Source organism: Heptranchias perlo, chromosome 1 (assembly GCF_035084215.1).
Source record: "Heptranchias perlo isolate sHepPer1 chromosome 1, sHepPer1.hap1, whole genome shotgun sequence".
Taxonomy (NCBI): Eukaryota; Metazoa; Chordata; class Chondrichthyes; order Hexanchiformes; family Hexanchidae; genus Heptranchias; species Heptranchias perlo.
The window spans coordinates 102,532,689-102,553,888 of NC_090325.1; the positions used below are offsets into that span (position 1 = coordinate 102,532,689).

General features: G+C 49.8%; 1 protein-coding gene across 1 annotated transcript in view; it reads right to left on the bottom strand.

Annotated features, from left to right (window-relative positions):
* The window catches only part of pi4k2b (phosphatidylinositol 4-kinase type 2 beta), a 49,699-nt gene extending 30,003 nt beyond the window's left edge, over positions 1–19,696 (bottom strand). The window contains exon 1 of the mRNA XM_067989154.1: positions 19,137–19,696. Coding sequence (XP_067845255.1) covers positions 19,137–19,589 — 453 coding nt within the window. The 5' untranslated portion in view covers positions 19,590–19,696. The remainder of the gene's footprint in view (positions 1–19,136) is intronic.
* Positions 19,697–21,200: the final 1,504 nt, after the last annotated feature.

Sequence of the window (21,200 nt, forward strand, 5' to 3'; positions counted from 1 at the left end):
TTTTCAAAGAACTGCAACTTTGGTTCTCACAATTCACACTTTTAGTGAAGTGTCTAATTTAACACGTAGGTTTTTACAGTAACAAAATAAGATACAATGTGCTTCATGAAGTTATTCTAGAGGCATGAACACAGACTGCTGCTTGAAGCCTCATCCATCAAGTCACTGGATTTAAACTTCAGGGGGAATTAGAGAGAAAAAGAAATTCACACAAATTCCCAAGCGCAAGATTGCAGGGTAAATACAGATGACGAAGGCCTTTTGGCCCAACCTAGCTCATCCATCCAGAATGAAGAAAAGCTTACCCCTTCTTTTTCACCAATTTTAACCAATGCCCCCTTGTTCTAGTATCCTTAAGCAGTGTTCTAGATTAACCTTAAAAATACACGAATATATTTTATACTTCTACAGGGTCTCCTCTCAATGCCCTCCTTTCAAGGCTGAAGAGCCCAAGTTTCTCCAGTCTTTGCTTGTAAGGTGTCAATCCTTTTGACACTAAGGATCAGTCTTGTGGATTTGCCATGCTTCTGTAGTTTAAATATTTTTTGTATGTCTTGGCAATCAAAACTGAATACAGTACACGAAATGAGGTCTGACCGTAGCATTCTACAGTTTTAACATGGCATCTTCCAAGTTGTACTCAACCGACCTAGCAATATATTTAAGCATTCTATTTGCTTTAGTTCTTCTCCATAATAATTTGGCATGTTGAAGAGCAAAATCCATCATCCTGTTCCACTTCACAGTTAGCTATTTCTACATCATCCAAAGTATGCATGTGACAACCAGTTTTCCTTCCAACGTGTAGCAGTTGACTTTATTCAATTTCATGTGCCACTGATTTGTCCATTTGCAGATTTCATCTAATTTTCTGTAGGTCTCTTATGGTTTCCTCCAACTTGACTCTCCTCTTCCCCCCCCCACCGCCCCGCCCCCCCACCTACCACCACAACCCCAGGCCTCCAGTTTAGTGTCACTTGTGAATCTGACCAGTTTGCATTGCATTTCTGAATCCACGTCATCAATGTAGATTAGGAATAGCATCAAACACAGACATTCAACTCAGTATTCCCTACCCCACACTGACATCACTTCCCTAACAAGTATCAGCTGCTTTCTTTCCTTCAGCTTATTCCGCATCAGGCACTGCCTTTCAGATGAGAAATTAAACCAATGTTCCATCTGCCTATTCGGGTGGGCATGACAAATCCCATGGAACTATACAAGAGCAGCAGGGGATTCTCCCGGTGTCCTGGTTAATATTACTCCCTCACCCAACAGTGGCCTTTCGTTTGTTTCTGGGATTTTGCTGTGCTCAACTTGCCTCCTGTATTTACCTACACGACAGTGAGATGTTCACGATGTGAAGTGCATTGGGATTCCAACGAGATAAATCTACGTTGCTTTTTTTAAAAAAAGAAAAAAGCAGCTTTAGGAGTATAAATAAGAACTGTAATAAGGGTAACTGGAACACCCCAAGAATATAGATAACTTCCTGTGCAATACTTAAAATTATATAACCAATCAGTACATTTTGTCATACTTTCCTATATTCCATCAACACAAAAATTGTTGCTGACCTTCCATTTGTATGATACTGTACACTTTCATGTCCAGTTGTCATATTCATATTTCCCCACTGCTCTAGATTGCTGATGACATTCACTCGGTAGCTAACATAAAAAGCAACTCAAAACAACTTCAGAAATTAACACCATACACTACCTAATATGTAATGTACAAAGTTGACAGGTGCAGAGGAGCAACTTAAATTTGGGAACGTGGTGTCTAATGATGTCAAATACTGCGAAACCATCGCTCTTGTGGTTTCTTTTCAGAACTCAATGTAACTGCTGCTCAATAGCTCAGCCATCTTATTACATGCATATGGGAAAGTAAACAAAGGTTCTCAATTCCTTTCTAATATAGAACGATCTATTTCATTTCCAGTAAATGAAATTTCTGTAACTGTACGACAACTTTATTTCTTCGATGAAAATATCACACTAACTGCAAGTAGCAGCCTAGGTGAAATGCACCATGTCACCTGCAAGAGGTTGAAGTAAAAATAAAAACTGTTCATATGCAAAATATTAAAAAAGATGATAGGAAAGATTCTTGGACAACAGTCGCATTTTGGGGTTTTGACAATGGTTATAACTAGCTTGAGTTTCACTCTCAGTTTGAAAGATCTGGATCTTAATTGCAGTAAAAATCTGCTTTAAAACTGAAAAGTATGTAGAGAATAACCAAAATAGAACAGTGCCTTTTCACCCCCTCTTGTGAAATGTCATCAGTGCAGAATAACGTGACATGATAGAGTCTAAGTCTGCGTAATCTAATCAGGTACTAAATCTGTAAACCACAAAACTATGTTCTCCTGGTTTACATTTAAATCCTTACTGACAACTGCAGCCTTTTTGCTTGCTCTCAAACAACTTACATTTATAGCACATTTAACTAGAAAAACATCCCCAAGCACTTAAGAGGAAGAATGAAAGAGATGCCAATTCTTAATGGGAGAATCAAAAGATGATCCAAAGCTTGGTTGAAGATATGTGATTCAAGCAGGCTTTTAAAGCGAGGTTTAGGGAGGAAGATTTTGGAAAGTAGAGCCAAGGTGGATTTACAGATAGGATAGAGGACTGTAATTTTTGTGGAACTAGGTGACAGTGTAGGTCAAGGAAGATGAGTTGATTGGCAAGTGGCACTTAGTAAGGGTCAAAAAGGAGGGTATTGGAGAAGTAATAAAAGCAAGAGTCTATAAGGGACGAAAGCATGGATAAATGTTTCAATAGCAACAGGGACAATGTTGTGAAGGTGGAATTAAGCATTCCTTGTGATGGATGGGATATAAGGTTTGAAGGAGGTGGGAGGAGGAAAGAGTGAGCCAGCGGACAGGGGGGGGTGGGGGGAGGACCGAGCCAGCGGAAAGGGGGGGGGGGGGTGTGGGGGGGGAAGGAGCGAGCCAGCGGAAAGGGGGGGGGGTGTGGGGGGGGAAGGAGCGAGCCAGCGGAAAGGGGGGGGGTGTGGGGGGGGGGGGAAGGACCGAGCCAGCGGAAAGGGGGGGGGGGTATGTGGGGGGAAGGACCGAGCCAGCGGAAAGGGGGGGGGGTATGTGGGGGGAAGGACCGAGCCAGCGGAAAGGGGGGGTGGGGGTGGGGGAAGGACCGAGCCAGCGGAAAGGGGGGAGTGGGGGGGAAGGACCGAGCCAGCGGAAAGGGGGGGGTGGAGGGGGAAGGACCGAGCCAGCGGAAAGGGGGGGGGTGGGGGGGGAAGGACCGAGCCAGCGGAAAGGGGGGGGTGGGGGGGGGGAAGGACCGGGCCAGCGGAAAGGGGGGGGTGGGGGAGAGAAGGACCGGGCCAGCGGAAAGGGGGGGGTGGAAGGACCCGGCCAGCGGAAAGGGGGGGTGGGGGGGGGGGAAAAGGACCCGGCCAGCGGAAAGGGGGGGTGGGGGGGGGGGAAGGACCCGGCCAGCGGAAAGGGGGGGTGGGGGAAGGACCGGGCCAGCGGAAAGGGGGGGGTGGGGGGGGGGGGGGGGAGAAGGACCGGGCCAGCGGAAAGGGGGGGGTGGAAGGACCCGGCCAGCGGAAAGGGGGGGTGGGGGGGGGGGGGGGGAAAGGACCCGGCCAGCGGAAAGGGGGGGTGGGGGGGGAAGGACCCGGCCAGCGGAAAGGGGGGGTGGGGGGGGGGAAGGACCCGGCCAGCGGAAAGGGGGGGTGGGGGTGGGGGGGAAGGACCCGGCCAGCGGAAAGGGGGGGTGGGGGTGGGGGGGAAGGACCCGGCCAGCGGAAAGGGGGGGTGGGGGTGGGGGGGAAGGACCCGGCCAGCGGAAAGGGGGGGTGGGGGTGGGGGGGAAGGACCCGGCCAGCGGAAAGGGGGGGTGGGGGGGGGGGGGAAGGACCCGGCCAGCGGAAAGGGGGGGTGGGGGGGGGGGGAAGGACCCGGCCAGCGGAAAGGGGGGGTGGGGGGGGAGAAGGACCGGGCCAGCGGAAAGGGGGGGGTGGAAGGACCCGGCCAGCGGAAAGGGGGGGTTGGGGGGGGGGGGAAAGGACCCGGCCAGCGGAAAGGGGGGGTGGGGGGGAAGGACCCGGCCAGCGGAAAGGGGGGGTGGGGGGGAAGGACCCGGCCAGCGGAAAGGGGGGGTGGGGTGGGGGGGAAGGACCCGGCCAGCGGAAAGGGGGGGTGGGGTGGGGGGGAAGGACCCGGCCAGCGGAAAGGGGGGGTGGGGTGGGGGGGAAGGACCCGGCCAGCGGAAAGGGGGGGTGGGGTGGGGGGGAAGGACCCGGCCAGCGGAAAGGGGGGGGGGGGGGGAAAGGACCCGGCCAGCGGAAAGGGGGGGGGGGAAGGACCCGGCCAGCGGAAAGGGGGGGTTGGGGGGGGGGGGAAAGGACCCGGCCAGCGGAAAGGGGGGGTGGGGGGGAAGGACCCGGCCAGCGGAAAGGGGGGGGTGGGGTGGGGGGGAAGGACCCGGCCAGCGGAAAGGGGGGGTGGGGTGGGGGGGAAGGACCCGGCCAGCGGAAAGGGGGGGTGGGGTGGGGGGGAAGGACCCGGCCAGCGGAAAGGGGGGGTGGGGTGGGGGGGAAGGACCCGGCCAGCGGAAAGGGGGGGGGGGGGGGGAAAGGACCCGGCCAGCGGAAAGGGGGGGGGGGGGAAGGACCCGGCCAGCGGAAAGGGGGGGGGGGGGGGGGAAGGACCCGGCCAGCGGAAAGGGGGGGGGGGGGGGGGGAAGGACCCGGCCAGCGGAAAGGGGGGGGGGGGGGGAGAGAAGGACCCGGCCAGCGGAAAGGGGGGTGGGGGTGGGGGGGAAGGACCCGGCCAGCGGAAAGGGGGGTGGGGGTGGGGGGGAAGGACCCGGCCAGCGGAAAGGGGGGTGGGGGTGGGGGGGAAGGACCCGGCCAGCGGAAAGGGGGGTGGGGGTGGGGGGGAAGGACCCGGCCAGCGGAAAGGGGGGTGGGGGTGGGGGGGGGAAGGACCCGGCCAGCGGAAAGGGGGGTGGGGGTGGGGGGGGGAAGGACCCGGCCAGCGGAAAGGGGGGTGGGGGTGGGGGGGGGGGGGGAAGGACCCGGCCAGCGGAAAGGGGGGTGGGGGTGGGGGGGGGGGGGGGAAGGACCAGGCCAGCGGAAAGGGGGGTGGGGGTGGGGGGGGGGGGGGGGAAGGACCAGGCCAGCGGAAAGGGGGGTGGGGGTGGGGGGGGGGGGAAGGACCAGGCCAGCGGAAAGGGGGGTGGGGGTGGGGGGGAAGGACCCGGCCAGCGGAAATGGGGGGGGAAGGACCCGGCCAGCGGAAAGGGGGGGGGTGGGGGGGGGGGGGGGGAAGGACCCGGCCAGCGGAAAGGGGGGGGGTGGGGGGGGGGGGGGGGAAGGACCCGGCCAGCGGAAAGGGGGGGGGGTGGGGGGGAAGGACCCGGCCAGCGGAAAGGGGGGGGGGGTGGGGGGGAAGGACCCGGCCAGCGGAAAGGGGGGGGGGTGGGGGGGAAGGACCCGGCCAGCGGAAAGGGGGGGGGGTGGGGGGGAAGGACCCGGCCAGCGGAAAGGGGGGGGGGGTGGGGGGGAAGGACCCGGCCAGCGGAAAGGGGGGGGGGGGTGGGGGGGAAGGACCCGGCCAGCGGAAAGGGGGGGGGGTGGGGGGGAAGGACCCGGCCAGCGGAAAGGGGGGGGGGGTGGGGGGGAAGGACCCGGCCAGCGGAAAGGGGGGAGGGTGGGGGGGAAGGACCCGGCCAGCGGAAAGGGGGGGGGTGGGGGGGAAGGACCCGGCCAGCGGAAAGGGGGGGGGGGGGTGGGGGGGAAGGACCCGGCCAGCGGAAAGGGGGGGGGGGTGGGGGGGAAGGACCCGGCCAGCGGAAAGGGGGGGGGGTGGGGGGGAAGGACCCGGCCAGCGGAAAGGGGGGGGGGTGGGGGGGAAGGACCCGGCCAGCGGAAAGGGGGGGGGTTGGGGTTGGGGGGGGGGGGGGAAGGGGGAAGGACCCGGCCAGCGGAAAGGGGGGGGTGGGAAGGACCCGGCCAGCGGAAAGGGGGGGGGGGTGGGGGAAGGACCCGGCCAGCGGAAAGGGGGGGGGGGTGGGGGGGGGGGGGGGAAGGACCCGGCCAGCGGAAAGGGGGGGGGGGTGGGGGAAGGACCCGGCCAGCGGAAAGGGGGGGGGGGTGGGGGAAGGACCCGGCCAGCGGAAAGGGGGGGGGGGTGGGGGAAGGACCCGGCCAGCGGAAAGGGGGGGGGGGTGGGGGAAGGACCCGGCCAGCGGAAAGGGGGGGGGGGTGGGGGAAGGACCCGGCCAGCGGAAAGGGGGGGGGGGTGGGGGAAGGACCCGGCCAGCGGAAAGGGGGGGGGGGTGGGGGAAGGACCCGGCCAGCGGAAAGGGGGGGGGGGTGGGGGAAGGACCCGGCCAGCGGAAAGGGGGGGGGGGTGGGGGAAGGACCCGGCCAGCGGAAAGGGGGGGGGGGTGGGGGAAGGACCCGGCCAGCGGAAAGGGGGGGGGGTGGGGGAAGGACCCGGCCAGCGGAAAGGGGGGGGGGTGGGGGAAGGACCCGGCCAGCGGAAAGGGGGGGGGGTGGGGGAAGGACCCGGCCAGCGGAAAGGGGGGGTGGGGGAAGGACCCGGCCAGCGGAAAGGGGGGGTGGGGGAAGGACCCGGCCAGCGGAAAGGGGGGGTGGGGGAAGGACCCGGCCAGCGGAAAGGGAGGGTGGGGGAAGGACCCGGCCAGCGGAAAGGGAGGGTGGGGGAAGAGGACAGGGCCAGTGGAAAGGGTTGAAAATTATGGATTTGGTCTTCCTAATGTTCAGCTGTCAGAAATCCTGGCTCAATGAAGCAATGTAAGACAGACAGCCTAACAGCATAGAAGTGATTGCAAATGCAATGGAAGCAGAGGAGAGGTAAAGCTGGGTGTTGACATTGACATGTAAATGAGGAAGAAGATGGGCCAAGAATGGATCCTTGGGAAGAACTTCAGAGGTGGCAATGTAGGGGTGGGTAGAAAAGTCGTTACAGATGTACTGGCGGCAATGTAACAGGTAGGAGTGGAAATACAAAAAGGCAGATCCATGGAGTTGGGCCGTGGAAGACTGGTGAAGAAGGATGTGGTCGACAGTGTTGAACGCTATGAAGAGATTCAGCAGGATATGGAGGGATAACACTGACCAGGCGATAAAGGATATGGCTGGTGAATTTGATGAGGGCAGTCTTGATGCTGAGGGGACAGAAATTGGACTGAAGGAAATGGGGTGGTAATTTTAGATGACAGGCAGAAGGGGGTGATTACTACAGTTTTGAAGAGGGGGCTAGTGCCACAGTAAAGAAAGCCACTGATTGTGTTGACAAGCATTTGTTCAGAAACGATAATTGAGTAGTCAGAACTTGGGTGGGGAGGAAATCAAAAGGTGCAGAATATGCATCTTAGAATAGTTTGGAAAGGGCAGGCTGAGGAAAGATAAGAGAAGCTGCAGAGTAACAGAAGCTGTGGCTTGGGTGAGAGGGGCTGGAGTGGAGAGTGGATGGGGCAGAGGAAGAGGAGTGATGGTAGTGGAATTGGTAATAGGCAGGGAGATGTGGATGGTAAGTAAGATGAAGTAGTAAAGATAGCATCATCAGTGATTGCAAACTCAGAGGTGGCGAGGCCTTGCGAGATGATGAGCTCGACATGGTGATTTGGATGATGAAATTCATGGTGAAGGGTGAAGCCAAGTAATGGCAGCAGAGTACAGAAGTCTGACAGGGAATTTAAGTGTAGGCTCAAATCACGGAGTAAATTGCAGAGGCTCAGGGGGGAGATCTCAGTGAGGAAGTCACCATAGGATTTAAGACGGCTATAGATAATGAGAACTTAGAATGATAAGGGAGAGGGGTTATGGTGCTGGGGAGAGAGGCAGGCCAAGGTGGGATTGGGTGATGAGGGGTATGTTGCCACCATTTGGGTGGGCATGTGATGGAATAGGTAAAGCAGAGTCAATGAGTCTGAAGGAGCTGCCATTTATGGGCCAGGTTTGTGTCAGGGCCAATCATTTGCATAAACCACAACTTACTTTTTCAGAAAGATGCCAACTTGGCACTAGGTACCACTAAAAAATGAACAGAAGAATAATCAATAGCACTGTCTATAGATTTGAGGGAGAGGAAACATAACTAACCATTTAAATCCAAAAATAAAAATTATGCAGCTCTTTCCCATGCAGTCCAATAACCAGATACCCAGTTAAAGACATAATTACTGAATGTATAGTACTGGCATGAACTGGAAAGTATAACATAATGTAAGATACACTTTATAGAAACTGTCGAATGTCCTCAATTTAATTTTCTTTGTTGCAAACGTAAACGAAAGCATGATGATACGATGACCCTTAAAATAGACTAAGTTATTTTCAAGTTCATTCTTTACTGAAGTCTCATTTTTCCCTCTCAGCTTGAAGATGCACACAGACAATAAAAGTTTCACTTTTTTGAAAACCAAAGCTTGTAACTTGTGGAAGCAATGTGCCTGAAACATTCCAATTTGAAAGACTGCACGAAATAAGTCCGTCAATTGGGCTCACTAGGACATCTCTTCAAATTGAAATGTGAGCCATTTTTCCTTCAAGGTAATTTCTTTGTACCAAGTTTAAAAAAAGGACTTTTGTAATATGTCAGTGAGTTTAAGAAAAACTATATATGTTAATATACTTGGTGGATACAAACATTACAATATAGGTCATAATAGAATTTGCTTGAAGTGCCCATGTGCAAATATATGCAATTGCCTGAGCCAGTTCAATTAGATAGTTGTGCTACAAAGGGACAACATGACACATAGTAGGCAGTAGGCAACATAGAAGTACTAACTAATACCTTGGTAACTTCACCATAGGAGCAGCATGTTAGAACTTTTGGACTGGATCTCCCAATCACACATTCAGCAATTGGGTCTAAAGGTTGCCCCGTCTTCAGCTGATTATTTTCAGCACAAGTTGAACAAAATTCTTATCTTGGTCTATACAGCCATATCTAACCCCCATTACAAAAACAAGTTTTAAAAAAATCTCTCAAAGAATAGCCATAGTATTTCTATTATTTAAACAAAGCTTAAATGTATGTCATCAAACTAAATGCTTAAACCAAATGAAGTGTAATCAACATCATTTGCAGTTACTCACACTGTCAATCAATTTCATTGTGGAATGGTCTCCAAACCAACATTTTCACAACCTTGGCAGTTAATTTAAAAACCCACCGAATTTGTATTATATACAATTTCTCCTACTGTTCTCAAGTTGAGGTGCCCTGCACCATGGGTTTCAGCCCTTCCCCATGATTTCTCAGTTTAAAAATAAATCTATTATCATTGCTAACTGAGATTTTACTAGCGCACACACATCTCAAAAGCCTAAAGGAAGATCTCAGTTATTTTACAAGACTTATCTTAATACTTACCTATCTTTACATTAAATTCAGATAAAACAAACCCGACACAAATTATAGAAAGGTAACCGTGCGGAAGGAGGCCATTTGGCCTAGCAAGTCTGCGCCGGCTCTACACAAGAGCAATCCAGCTAGTCTCACTCCCCCGTCCGATCCCCGTAGCCCTGCACATTTTTTTTTGTTTCAAGTACTTATCCAGTTCCCTTTTGAAGGCCACAATTCAATCTGCCTCTACCACTCCCTCGGGCAGTGCATTCCAGATCATAACCACTTGCTGTGTAAAGAAGTTTTTGCTCATGTCACCTTTGGTTCTTTTGCCAATCACCTTAAATCTATGTGTTCTGGTTCTTGGCCCTTCTGCCAATGGGAACAGTTTCTCTCTATCTACTCTGTCTAGACCCTTCATGATTTTGAAATGAGATCAAACACACTCTACGAGAAGCACCTCGGCCTCCATTACTCTGGCTACATACATTTTACCAAATAGAAGCTAAAATGGACAAATATAACGTTCTACAGATTTCCCATTTTTAAGATTATATTTAGAAAAATACTTCAAAAAACAAAGGACCAATTACTCACGCAAGAGTAATCATTTAACCCAGTAAGAGGCAAAAAGAAAATGTCTTGAATTTAGCGCATCTCAGTCTGTCAAAAATAGAGAAAGTCAGGCATTTCCTGCTGCTTTTTTTGATCTGGATAATCTGGCCTCTCTCCAGGCAGAAGCCTGGGATTTACTAGCAGCTACCTACCTATAAAGACTTACTTCAGCAATTAGTCTAAATAGTCATATTGAGGTTATTGCCCTCCTGATAGAACTTGAGCAATGGTGTTGAAAGGACACGACAAGTTAAACACAACTCATCATGACAACCGTCCTCCAGACCACCTGTGAGCAACACTACAGAAAAGGCTTGCAACTAGTCAGAATGTTTGTCTCCAAACATCGTAGCAAGTTTTGAAGAGGTTAGAAAAAATCCAAGCCACAGGGACAATTATGGGAAGAGGTAAAGTGGAAAGTCTTCATCCACTTACTGAGACATCTTTCAGTGCCCACATGTAAAGTCTGTGAGAATGCCATTGATCAAGTAACTAGGCTCGCTGTGAGAAAATTTAAAATATTTTTATTACCAATGCAGAGAAACTTTGAAAGTACATTTTGAATGCGGCAATACAGAATAAAACCCAGAAGTATTTCTTGAATAGGAGTGTTACAAAACTAAATGAGTAAGCTCTTAGATGTATGTCTGATGGCATAGAATGTTGCAGCGGGAGGTAACTCTAATGGGGATAGGTGTCTTGCAATTTGACCCTTGTAATTGTTGTAATTATAGTGGAATGCCAAACAGAACTACTTTATCTTACTGGGGTTATTTTTAATTTAATGACTAATAGCTCCAACAAAAGCAACCTTTATACCTGTAGTTTTATGACAGAACTAGAACCATAATCAAGACAAGCCAAAGTATTTACATTTGACTATTCTCATGAAAAAATGTTGTGCCACATTTTCACTATTTAGAAGGCTAACCAATGAAGTTTAAATTTAGCAAATAAAATAGTCATGTAGGGGAAGTGGGGAGAAAGAGTTTGTGAAAGCATGTATCCCACATACGATTCAGAGTAATTGTCTAAAAAGGAAACCTTTGTAGAAGGACTGGTCGTGAAACAATGGTCCAATATTTCATATTTAGAAAAATAAGTTCATAAAGTGCATACTTTCCTGATGCCCAGTAGCAGAATCCGCATACAGCACAATTTCTAGGTCCAATAATTGCTGTATAGCTGACATTCAAAAGCAGGCTGAGAATATCTGATGGTGTTTGAAAAATAAGTACATCACAAGTTACATGCTACATATTCAAATTAAGTTGTATATGCATAATGATGGAGTAATTCCTGCTCAAAAATTGCTTTCAAACATTATCCATTTGTCAACTATTCACCATACCTAGCAAAAATTCATCAGGATTCACACTCCCTGATTAACTGTCCACCTCCACAAAACATTATAGAATCATAGAAGTTGACAACATGGAAACAGGCCCTTCGGCCCAACATGTCCATGTCACCCAGTTTATACCACTAAGCTAGTCCCAGTTGCCTGCACTTGGCCCATATCCCTCGATACCCATCTTACCCATGTAACTGTCCAAATGCTTTTTAAAAGACAAAATTGTACCCGCCTCTACTACTGCCTCTGGCAGCTCGTTCCAGACACTCACCACCCTTTGAGTGAAAAAATTGCCCCTCTGGATCCTTTTGTATCTCTCCCCTCTCACCTTAAATCTATGCCTCCTCGTTATAGACTCCCCTACCTTTGGGAAAAGATTTTGACTATCGACCTTATCTATGCCCCTCATTATTTTATAGACTTCTATAAGATCACCCCTAAACCTCCTACTCCCCAGGGAAAAAAGTCTCAGTCTATCTAACCTCTCCCTATAAGTCAAACCATCAAGTCCCGGTAGCATCCTAGTAAATCTTTTCTGCACTCTTTCTAGTTTAATAATATCCTTTCTATAATAGGGTGACCAGAACTGTACACAATATTCCAAGTGTGGCCTTACTAATGTCTTGTACAACTTCAACAAGACATCCCAACTCCTGTATTCAATGTTCTGACCAATGAAACCAAGCATGCTGAATGCCTTCTTCACCACCCTATCCACCTGTGACTCCACTTTCAAGGAGCTATGAACCTGTACTCCCAGATCTCTTTGTTCTATAACTCTCCCCAACGCCCTACCATTAACGGAGTAGGTCCTGGCCCGATTCGATCTACCAAAATGCATCACCTCACATTCATCTAAATTAAACTCCATCTGCCATTCATCGGCCCACTGGCTCAATTTATCAAGATCCCGTTGCAATCCTAGATAACCTTCTTCACTGTCCACAATGCCACCAATCTTGGTGTCATCTGCAAACTTACTAACCATGCCTCCTAAATTCTCATCCAAATCATTAATATAAATAACAAATAACAGCGGACCCAGCACCGATCCCTGAGGCACACCGCTGGTCACAGGCCTCCAGTTTGAAAAACAACCCTCTACAACCACTGTCTTCTGTCGTCAATCCAATTTTGTATCCAATTGGCTACCTCACCTTGGATCCAGTGAGATTTAACCTTATGTAACAACCTACCATGCGGTACCTTGTCAAAGGCTTCGCTAAAGTCCATGTAGACCACGTCTACTGCACAGCCCTCATCTATCTTCTTGGTTACCCCTTCAAAAAACTCAATCAAATTCGTGAGACATGATTTTCCACTCACAAAACCATGCTGACTGTTCCTAATCAGTCCCTGCCTCTCCAAATGCCTGCAATACACCACAGCAATATAGAAGCATTACATTACAAGTTTAGGTTTGGTTCAAAAGGTTCCATGTTAAAGCACCTTAAAAGATGGTACTTTTAATACATTTCAGGTACAACTACTTAAACACATAATGGTATACACAATGTTACTTAGGTTTTAGCAATCTAAACAAATTCTTTACCCACACACTGTTACTATTCTCTTAACATTTTTATATGAAATGACAGATAGGAATTGCAAATTTTGAGGACATTTGGTGTATTCAAAACACACTATTACGTCCTCTGTGGCATTGGTCACAGTGAGTAAAAAGATTCACTGCTTTCAACACTAGGAGGGTTTTATGACATGTACAGGATAATATCAGGGCCACTGATTCAGTAACTGAATAAGTCACATTTTATTTTTATTAAATGGAATTCTGGGATTTTTACTGCTTGATGGAGATTCAATTCTACCATTATTTTAGGAGTGTGTGTGTGTGTGTGTGTGTGTGTGTACACGCGCCTAAACATTTCTAATTTTTATGCTATCAGTTTTAAAGCTGAGAATACAAAGCAAGATGTACCAGTTGGAGTTAGATATCCAATATTTAAAAGTACCCTAGAGCGAATGGGGATTGAGATGCAAGGAAGCTGGTTCAGCAATTCGGTGCTGGAGTTTGGCAGCTGTCAAGTTGGAATTCTTGCAGCTTAGGAACACTCAGATGGAGCTCCTTTAATTTGGAAGGGGAACCTGAGGTTTTCCTATGTTGGGTTTGTCTCACTGGTGAATTCTTGCCATCAGTCAGCAGAGGGTGGTGGGAGGGAGTTGACACCCACAAATGGAACCAGAGAGAATGCAAATGAGACAATGAAATGGAAAGCAATCTATTAGATACACAGTGGATGCATGAAGCATTATGGGATACAAGTCAACCCCTCCCCCAAATTCAGGGCTGCTTATGCATTTGGCTTAGATAAGTGATTTAAATTAGTTACAGAAAACTGCAGCATACTGCTCCAGTGATAACGTTTTGAATCTTTATTCAGAACTGTCTTAATTATGACAAATCTCCACAAAATTTAAAATGCAGTATAAGTAGCTTATTTTTTAAAAAATTAATTCGAAGTGGTTTTTAAATGCAAAAGAAAAATATTTGCATTTACGTTGTGTCTTATCATTGTATAAACACTCCAAGGTAACATCTACATTAAAATACTTCTGGAATGTTGCTAACACTACAGCCATTCTATGGCAGCATTATTCCAAACAGCAACAAGATGAACGACCAGAGGAATCTGTTTTCTTTTGTATTATCTGAGGGAGAAAAGACCACCATGTGGAACTCCGTCTTCTGAATAGTGCCATGGCTCATAAATGCCTATTCAAACAGGTAGGCAACTTTACATCTCATCCAAAGGTGGCAACTCCAATATTGCAATAGTCCCTCCGTATTGCACTGGGGTCTCAGTCCAGGCTGCGAACGTCCTGATATATGGCTCGATCTCACAACCCTCTGAACCAAGGGCAGGAGTTCTACTAACTGAGCCCAGCTGACGTACTAAAGAATCTATTTACATAATAAGTTTGTGCCTATGATTGTAAGATTATAGGATGGCCCTTTGTTTTCTGATTGGTCCAACAGTGACTAGATTGTAGAAAATAAAAAAAAGTTAGCTTTGCAAAGTACATTCTTGCAATTCACTCTTCATGGGTTCACATTAGAATTATTTTTTAAAAACTCATTACCGTTCTTCCCAGAGGATGATCACAATAGCATGCAGCTACTGTTGACAACAGTATAGTATCAATAGCACTCAGCAAGAACCACTGCAATCAATTAGGATGTGTTGGGAAAGTAACACTCAGAATTCTGAATCAAAAACATATTTATATAGCATCTTTCATGTGAAGAACCATTCTGGGAACTTTACAGGGGAACAATGAATACTGAACAGGAGGTTAAAGGAGGGAACCTAAGGAATAGTCAGTGAAGTAAAGTTTTCAATTTGAAAGAGGGGAATATGTAGAAGCAAGAGGAGATTTAGAAAGAGAATTCCTGAATTCAGGGCCACGGTGGCTGAATACACTACCACCAATGATGGAGGAAAGCACTATCACCAACGATGAAAGAAAGGGAAGGACAAGCAGTTCAGCAGAGTTGGAAGAGTGGGGGTGCAAGCTGGGACATAGGGTTGCAGAAAATTGCAGAGGTAGGTGAAGTAAGGCCATATAGGAATTCAATGACAGGGGCAAAGATACTTTGAAGTCAATATGCTGTGGAACTGGGAGCCATGATGATGTGTATATGGACTTTCAAAAGGCATTTGATAAAGTGCCACATAATAGGCTTGTCAGCAAAACTGAAGTCCATGGAATAAAAGGGGCAGTGGTAGCATGGATACGAAATTGGTTAAGTGACAAGAAAGAGTAGTGAACAGTTGATTTTTGGACTGGAGGAAGGTATACACTGGTGTTCCCCAGGGGTCAGTGCTAGGATCATTGCTTTTTTTGATATTTATTAAAGACTTGGACTTGGGTGTTCAGGGCACAATTTCAAAATTTGCAGATGACACAGAACTTGGAAATGTAGTGAACAGTGAGGAGGATAGTAATAGACGTCAATAGGACATAGACAGGAATGAGCGGACACATGATAAATTAACTTTAACACAGAAGTGCGAAGTGAGACATTTTGGCAGGAAGAACGAGAGGCAATATAAACTAAATGGTACAATTAACGTAAGAAATAGAAGTAGGAGTAGGCCATGCGGCCCCTTGAGCATGCTCTGCTATTCAAGACCATGGCTGATCTTTGACCTCAACTCCCCACTAGTTCCCGCCTGATCCCCATATCCCTTGTACACAGTATTCCTGGTGTGGTCTCACCAAAGCCCTGTACAATTGCAAGACTTCCTTACTGTTGTACTCCAACCCCCTTGCAATAAAGGCTATCATACCATTTGCCTTCCTAATTGCTTGCTGTACCTGCATGTTAACTTTCTGTGTTTCGTGCACAAGGACACCCAAATCTCTCTGAACACCAACATTTAATAGTTTCTCACCATTTAAAAAATATTCAGTTTTTCTATTCTTCCTTCTTAAGTGAAGAACTTCACATTTCCCCACATTGTGCTCCATCTGCCACCTTCTTGCCCACTCACTTAACCAGTCTATAACCTTTGCAGACTCTTTGTATCCTCCTCACAGCTTACTTTACCACCTAGCTTTGTATCATCAGCAAACTTGGATGCATTACACTCGGTCCCTTCATCTAAGTCATTAATATAGATTGTAAAATAGTTGAGGCCCAAACACTGATCCTTACAGCATGCCAACCTGAGAATAACGCATTTATTCCTACTCTGTTTTCTGTCCATTAACCAATCCCCTGTTCATGCTAACATATTACCCTCAAACCCATGAGCCTTTACCTTGTGTAACAACCCCTTTCTAAAGGGGGTGCAGGAACAGAGAGACCTGGGGGTATATGTGCACAAATCTTTGAAGGTGGCAGGACAGGTTGAGAAAGTGGTTAAAAAAGCATAAGGGATCCTGGGCTTTATAAGTAGAGGAATAGAGTATAAAAGCAAGGAGGTTATACTGAACCTTTATAAAACACAGGTTCTGCCACAGCTGGAGCACTGTGTCCAATTCTGGGCACTGCACTTTAGGAAGGATGTGAAGGCCTTAGACGTGCAGAAAAGATTTACTAGAATGTTTCCAGAGATGAGGGACTTCAGTTAAATAGGTAGACTAGAAAAGCTGGGGTTGTTTTCCTTAGAGCAGAGAAAGTTAAAAGGAGATTTGATAGAAGTGTTCAAAATCATGAAGCGTTTAGATGAAGTAAATAAAGAGAAACTGTTCCCATTGGCAGAAGGGTCAAGAACCAGAGGACACAGATTTAAGGTGATTGGCAAAAGAAACAAAGGAGACGTGAGGGAAAACTTTTTTATACAGCGAGTAGTTATGATCTGGAATGCGCTGCCTGAAAAGGTGGTCGAAGCAGATTCAATCGTGGCTTTCAAAAAGGAACTGAATAAAAACTCGAAGGGAAAAAATTGCAGGGCTACGGGACTAACTGAATTGCTCTTACAAAGAGCCTGCACGGGCTCGATGGGCCGAATGGCCTCCTTCTGCGCTGTACCAATACTATGATTCTACAGGAGGTTATCAAAGATGGGTATAAAGGACACGATATGGGCTGCCATGTTCTGGATGAATTGGAGTTTGTACAAGGTAGAACTGGATAGGCCAGTGAAGAGGGCACTGGATAAATCAAACTCTACAACATGGAAAGCCTGGCTAAGGATTTTTGTGGCACGAAGGGGAGGGAGGAAAAGAATTACAGAATGAGATAGGGGCCTAAGGTGGAAGTCATTTTGCTGATCAACCAAATATTGCCGTTGAAGCTCAATTTAGTATCTTAGTGAAAAATAATGTATTAGGAGTTAAAGTTGCTAGAAATAATGTAAATAACACTTCTGAATTCTGTCACTGGATATATGTGGACAATCATCTCAATGATGTCAAAAGTTCACACTCTCCATCAGAAAATGTTATATTTTCTAGTTGAAGGGGGAAAAAACATTCTTCACCCAAACTTGATTTTATGGTATAAAAGTGGTCAACCCTCCAAGTACTGTAGACAACTTTACCTGTCTAGTGGTTATCAGTGAGGACTGTATTTTACACATCAGCACTTCCTGTGTTTTTCTGTCAAGATGCGACCGAAACAATGTTCCAAATCTACACTTCAGCGGGAGCAGAGGGCAGAAGAAGAAAGGCAAGTAAGAGATTTTAATCAAAGAGGGGTAGGAAGAAAGTGAAACTAGTTTTTTTCCTGTTTTCTACCTTCCTATTGCCCCCTGGAGTCACTGATTACAGTCTATTCCTGAAAATTAAAAGTCACATTTTGCGCACACACAAAAAAAAACAAATTATCCAGGAATGTGAATTAAGCAATGTAAACAATGCAGCAAAGTGATAATTTAGTGCTCAAAACATTTTAGTTGCCAGATACTTCTAATTAAGAGTAGACTGTACTTGCTGGATTAGTCCTTCAGGTGCCAGAGGATGAGCCTCTGAGTGTAGCCATTCAAACATGATAAGCATAACTACACACATTCTTGCCCTCAACCAATGTCCACACAAACATACTTTTAACACAGCCGATGGATAATGACCAAGAATGACCAAGACCTTGACTGATTTCTCCTCCTTAACCAAAGTGCTGATGTCAACTGCAGCACCCCAGCTGCAATGCAAGTTGAGATCAGCTAACTAAACGCAGTTTGAAAATTGAACCTGGGATCTTGCTAGTCTGTGTGGCTCAGCAATTCAATGGAAGAAATTGCTGAGTCTTTATGGAACACTATCATTTTAGCTTAATTCCTTTTTTATATTTGTTCTCAGACTACACTGGCACGGCCGCATTTATTGCCCATCCCTGGTGATGGATCATTTCTTCAACCATTGCAGTCCCTGTGCTCTCAGATTGTGTTAGGTACAGAATTATAAAAATATTGACACAACAATAAAGGAACGGCTATATATATTCAAGTCAGGATGGTGCGCAATTTGGACAGGAACTTGGAGGTGATGGTCTCATAAAATTGCTGCTTTAGGCCTCCTTGGTAGGGGTTGGAAAGGTCTGTTAAAGTAACCTTTGTGAGTTGCTGCAATAAATCCTGGTGATAGTACGCACGATAACAGTGACTCCATATCCATGTGGAGTCCAGTGACATTGAACAAGAAAATTGCATTGTCCTGGATTAGGTCAAGCTTCTTGTGTGTTGTTATGGTTGGTGGAAAATATTCAATCACACTCCTGACTTCAGCCTTGTAGATTGTGGAAAGGCTTTGAGTAGTCAGGGCTGAGCCAGCTCAGCAACTGGTCAACTGTGAACCCCGAGATGCTGATGGTGGGGGAACTCAGCAGTAGTGGTGGCATTTCAGGGAAGCTGTTCGGGCGTTTCTTTGTGGAGAATCATACTGTACAAGCTGATGTTCAATAAAGCCAGTAGATTAAGTCTCCCTAAAACTGCCAGCAGTGTGAAAGCTAAAATATCAGTACTTACCCGTTCCATAAATGTTGCAGATTTACAGAAAATGAAAGAATGAAAAATTAAATGTAAAGGAGCAAAACAAACAAGAGACATAGCGACAAGATGAGAAAACCGAGGCAGATTCCCCTACCATTATAGCACAGTGAAAGCGGTACCACCACTAACAGTGACCAGTAAAGAGGAGCTCGCTGCTTTCACCGGTCGGGATTGAACTAAGTTCAATCTCGTCGAAAGGTCTTCCGGAGCCGAAACCAGAGCCGGTTTACCTGATCTCTCAGACTTGTTGAGGAATCTAAAACTCCCACAAGAATCACCTGAAGACCAGGCTGTGAACACACTGCACCGTCCAGCCGACCCCGTGACCCAGACTCACCCCCTTGGGATCTTTGACGAAGTAGCTGCCGCTCGATCCCTGCGAGATCCGCTGCGGGTAGACGCCGCTCTCGATGGCCTGCTCGGCCCGCAGGACGATGTCGGTGAACTCAGGGTCCTCGGGGAAGTGGTTGAGGTCGGGGCCTTGGCCGCCGGGGCTCTGCGGGAGCTCGCCGCAGCCCGCGGCCGGACTCGAGTAGTTCAGCAGCGGCTCCTTCTCCGGATACAAGAGCAGCAGGGAGGAAGAGGAGCCCAGCTCCGAATCCCCGTCTCCCTCAGCCTCCTGGGGCAGGAAGCGCACGGCTCCCCCCGGATTGCCGAAGCGGCGGGCAGCAGCGGCGACCTCCAGGACCGAGGCCCTGTCGGCTCCGAGCTCGGGGGAAGCCGCGTCCCCGCCGCCCACTGACAAGCGCTCGAGCGCAACCCGCTCGCCGCTCAACGCGAGCTCGTCCATTCGACTGTGTGACGCAACAGGAGGGAGAGGGGCGGGCGGCACATCTCGCTCGCGCTCTCACACACCTGGACCCGGTCCGCGCCCCGCGACGGCGCGCCCATCTCACCTTCTGAGCGTGCGCGATGCCGAATGAATGAGGGGGGGGAGGGAGGGAATGAATGAGGGGGGGGGGGGGAGGGAGGGAATGAATGAGGGGGGGGGGGGAGGGAGGGAATGAATGAGGGGGGGGGGGGAGGGAGGGAATGAATGAGGGGGGGGGGGAGGGAGGGAATGAATGAGGGGGGGGGGGGAGGGAGGGAATGAATGAGGGGGGGGGGGAGGGAGGGAATGAGGGGGGGGGGGGGGGGAGGGAGGGAATGAATGAGGGGGGGGGGGAGGGAGGGAATGAATGAGGGGGGGGGGGGGAGGGAGGGAATGAATGAGGGGGGGGGGGGAGGGAGGGAATGAATGAGGGGGGGGGGGAGGGAGGGAATGAGGGGGGGGGGGAGGGAGGGAATGAATGAGGGGGGGGGGGGGGAGGGAGGGAGGGAATGAATGAGGGGGGGGGGGGGAGGGAGGGAATGAATGAGGGGGGGGGGGGGGAGGGAGGGAATGAATGAGGGGGGGGGGGGGAGGGAGGGAATGAATGAGGGGGGGGGGGGGAGGGAGGGAATGAATGAGGGGGGGGGGGGAGGGAGGGAATGAATGAGGGGGGGGGGGGGAGGAGGGAATGAATGAGGGGGGGGGGGAGGGAGGGAGGGAGGGAATGAATGAGGGGGGGGGGGGGAGGGAGGGAATGAATGAGGGGGGGGGGGGAGGGAGGGAATGAATGAGGGGGGGGGGGAGGGAGGGAATGAATGAGGGGGGGGGGGGGAGGGAGGGAATGAATGAGGGGGGGGGGGGAGGGAGGGAATGAATGAGGGGGGGGGGGGAGGGAGGGAGGGAATGAATGAGGGGGGGGGGGGAGGGAGGGAATGAATGAGGGGGGGGGGGGAGGGAGGGAATGAATGAGGGGGGGGAGGGAGGGAATGAATGAGGGGGGGGGGGGAGGGAGGGAATGAATGAGGGGGGGGGGGGGAGGGAGGGAATGAATGAGGGGGGGGGGGGGAGGGAGGGAATGAATGAGGGGGGGGGGGAGGGAGGGAATGAATGAGGGGGGGGGGAGGGAGGGAATGAATGAGGGGGGGGGGAGGGAGGGAATGAATGAGGGGGGGGGAGGGAGGGAATGAATGAGGGGGGGGGGAGGGAGGGAATGAATGAGGGGGGGGGAGGGAGGGAATGAATGAGGGGGGGGGGAGGGAGGGAATGAATGAGGGGGGGGGAGGGAGGAATGAATGAGGGGGGGGGAGGGAGGGAATGAATGAGGGGGGGGGAGGGAGGGAATGAATGAGGGGGGGGGAGGGAATGAATGAGGGGGGGGGAGGGAGGGAATGAATGAGGGGGGGGGAGGGAGGGGAATGAATGAGGGGGGGGGAGGGAGGGAATGAATGAGGGAGGGAATGAATGAGGGGGGGGGGGGAGGGAGGGAATGAATGAGGGGGGGGGGGGGAGGAGGGAATGAATGAGGGGGGGGGGGGAGGGAGGGAATGAATGAGGGGGGGGGGGGAGGGAGGGAATGAATGAGGGGGGGGG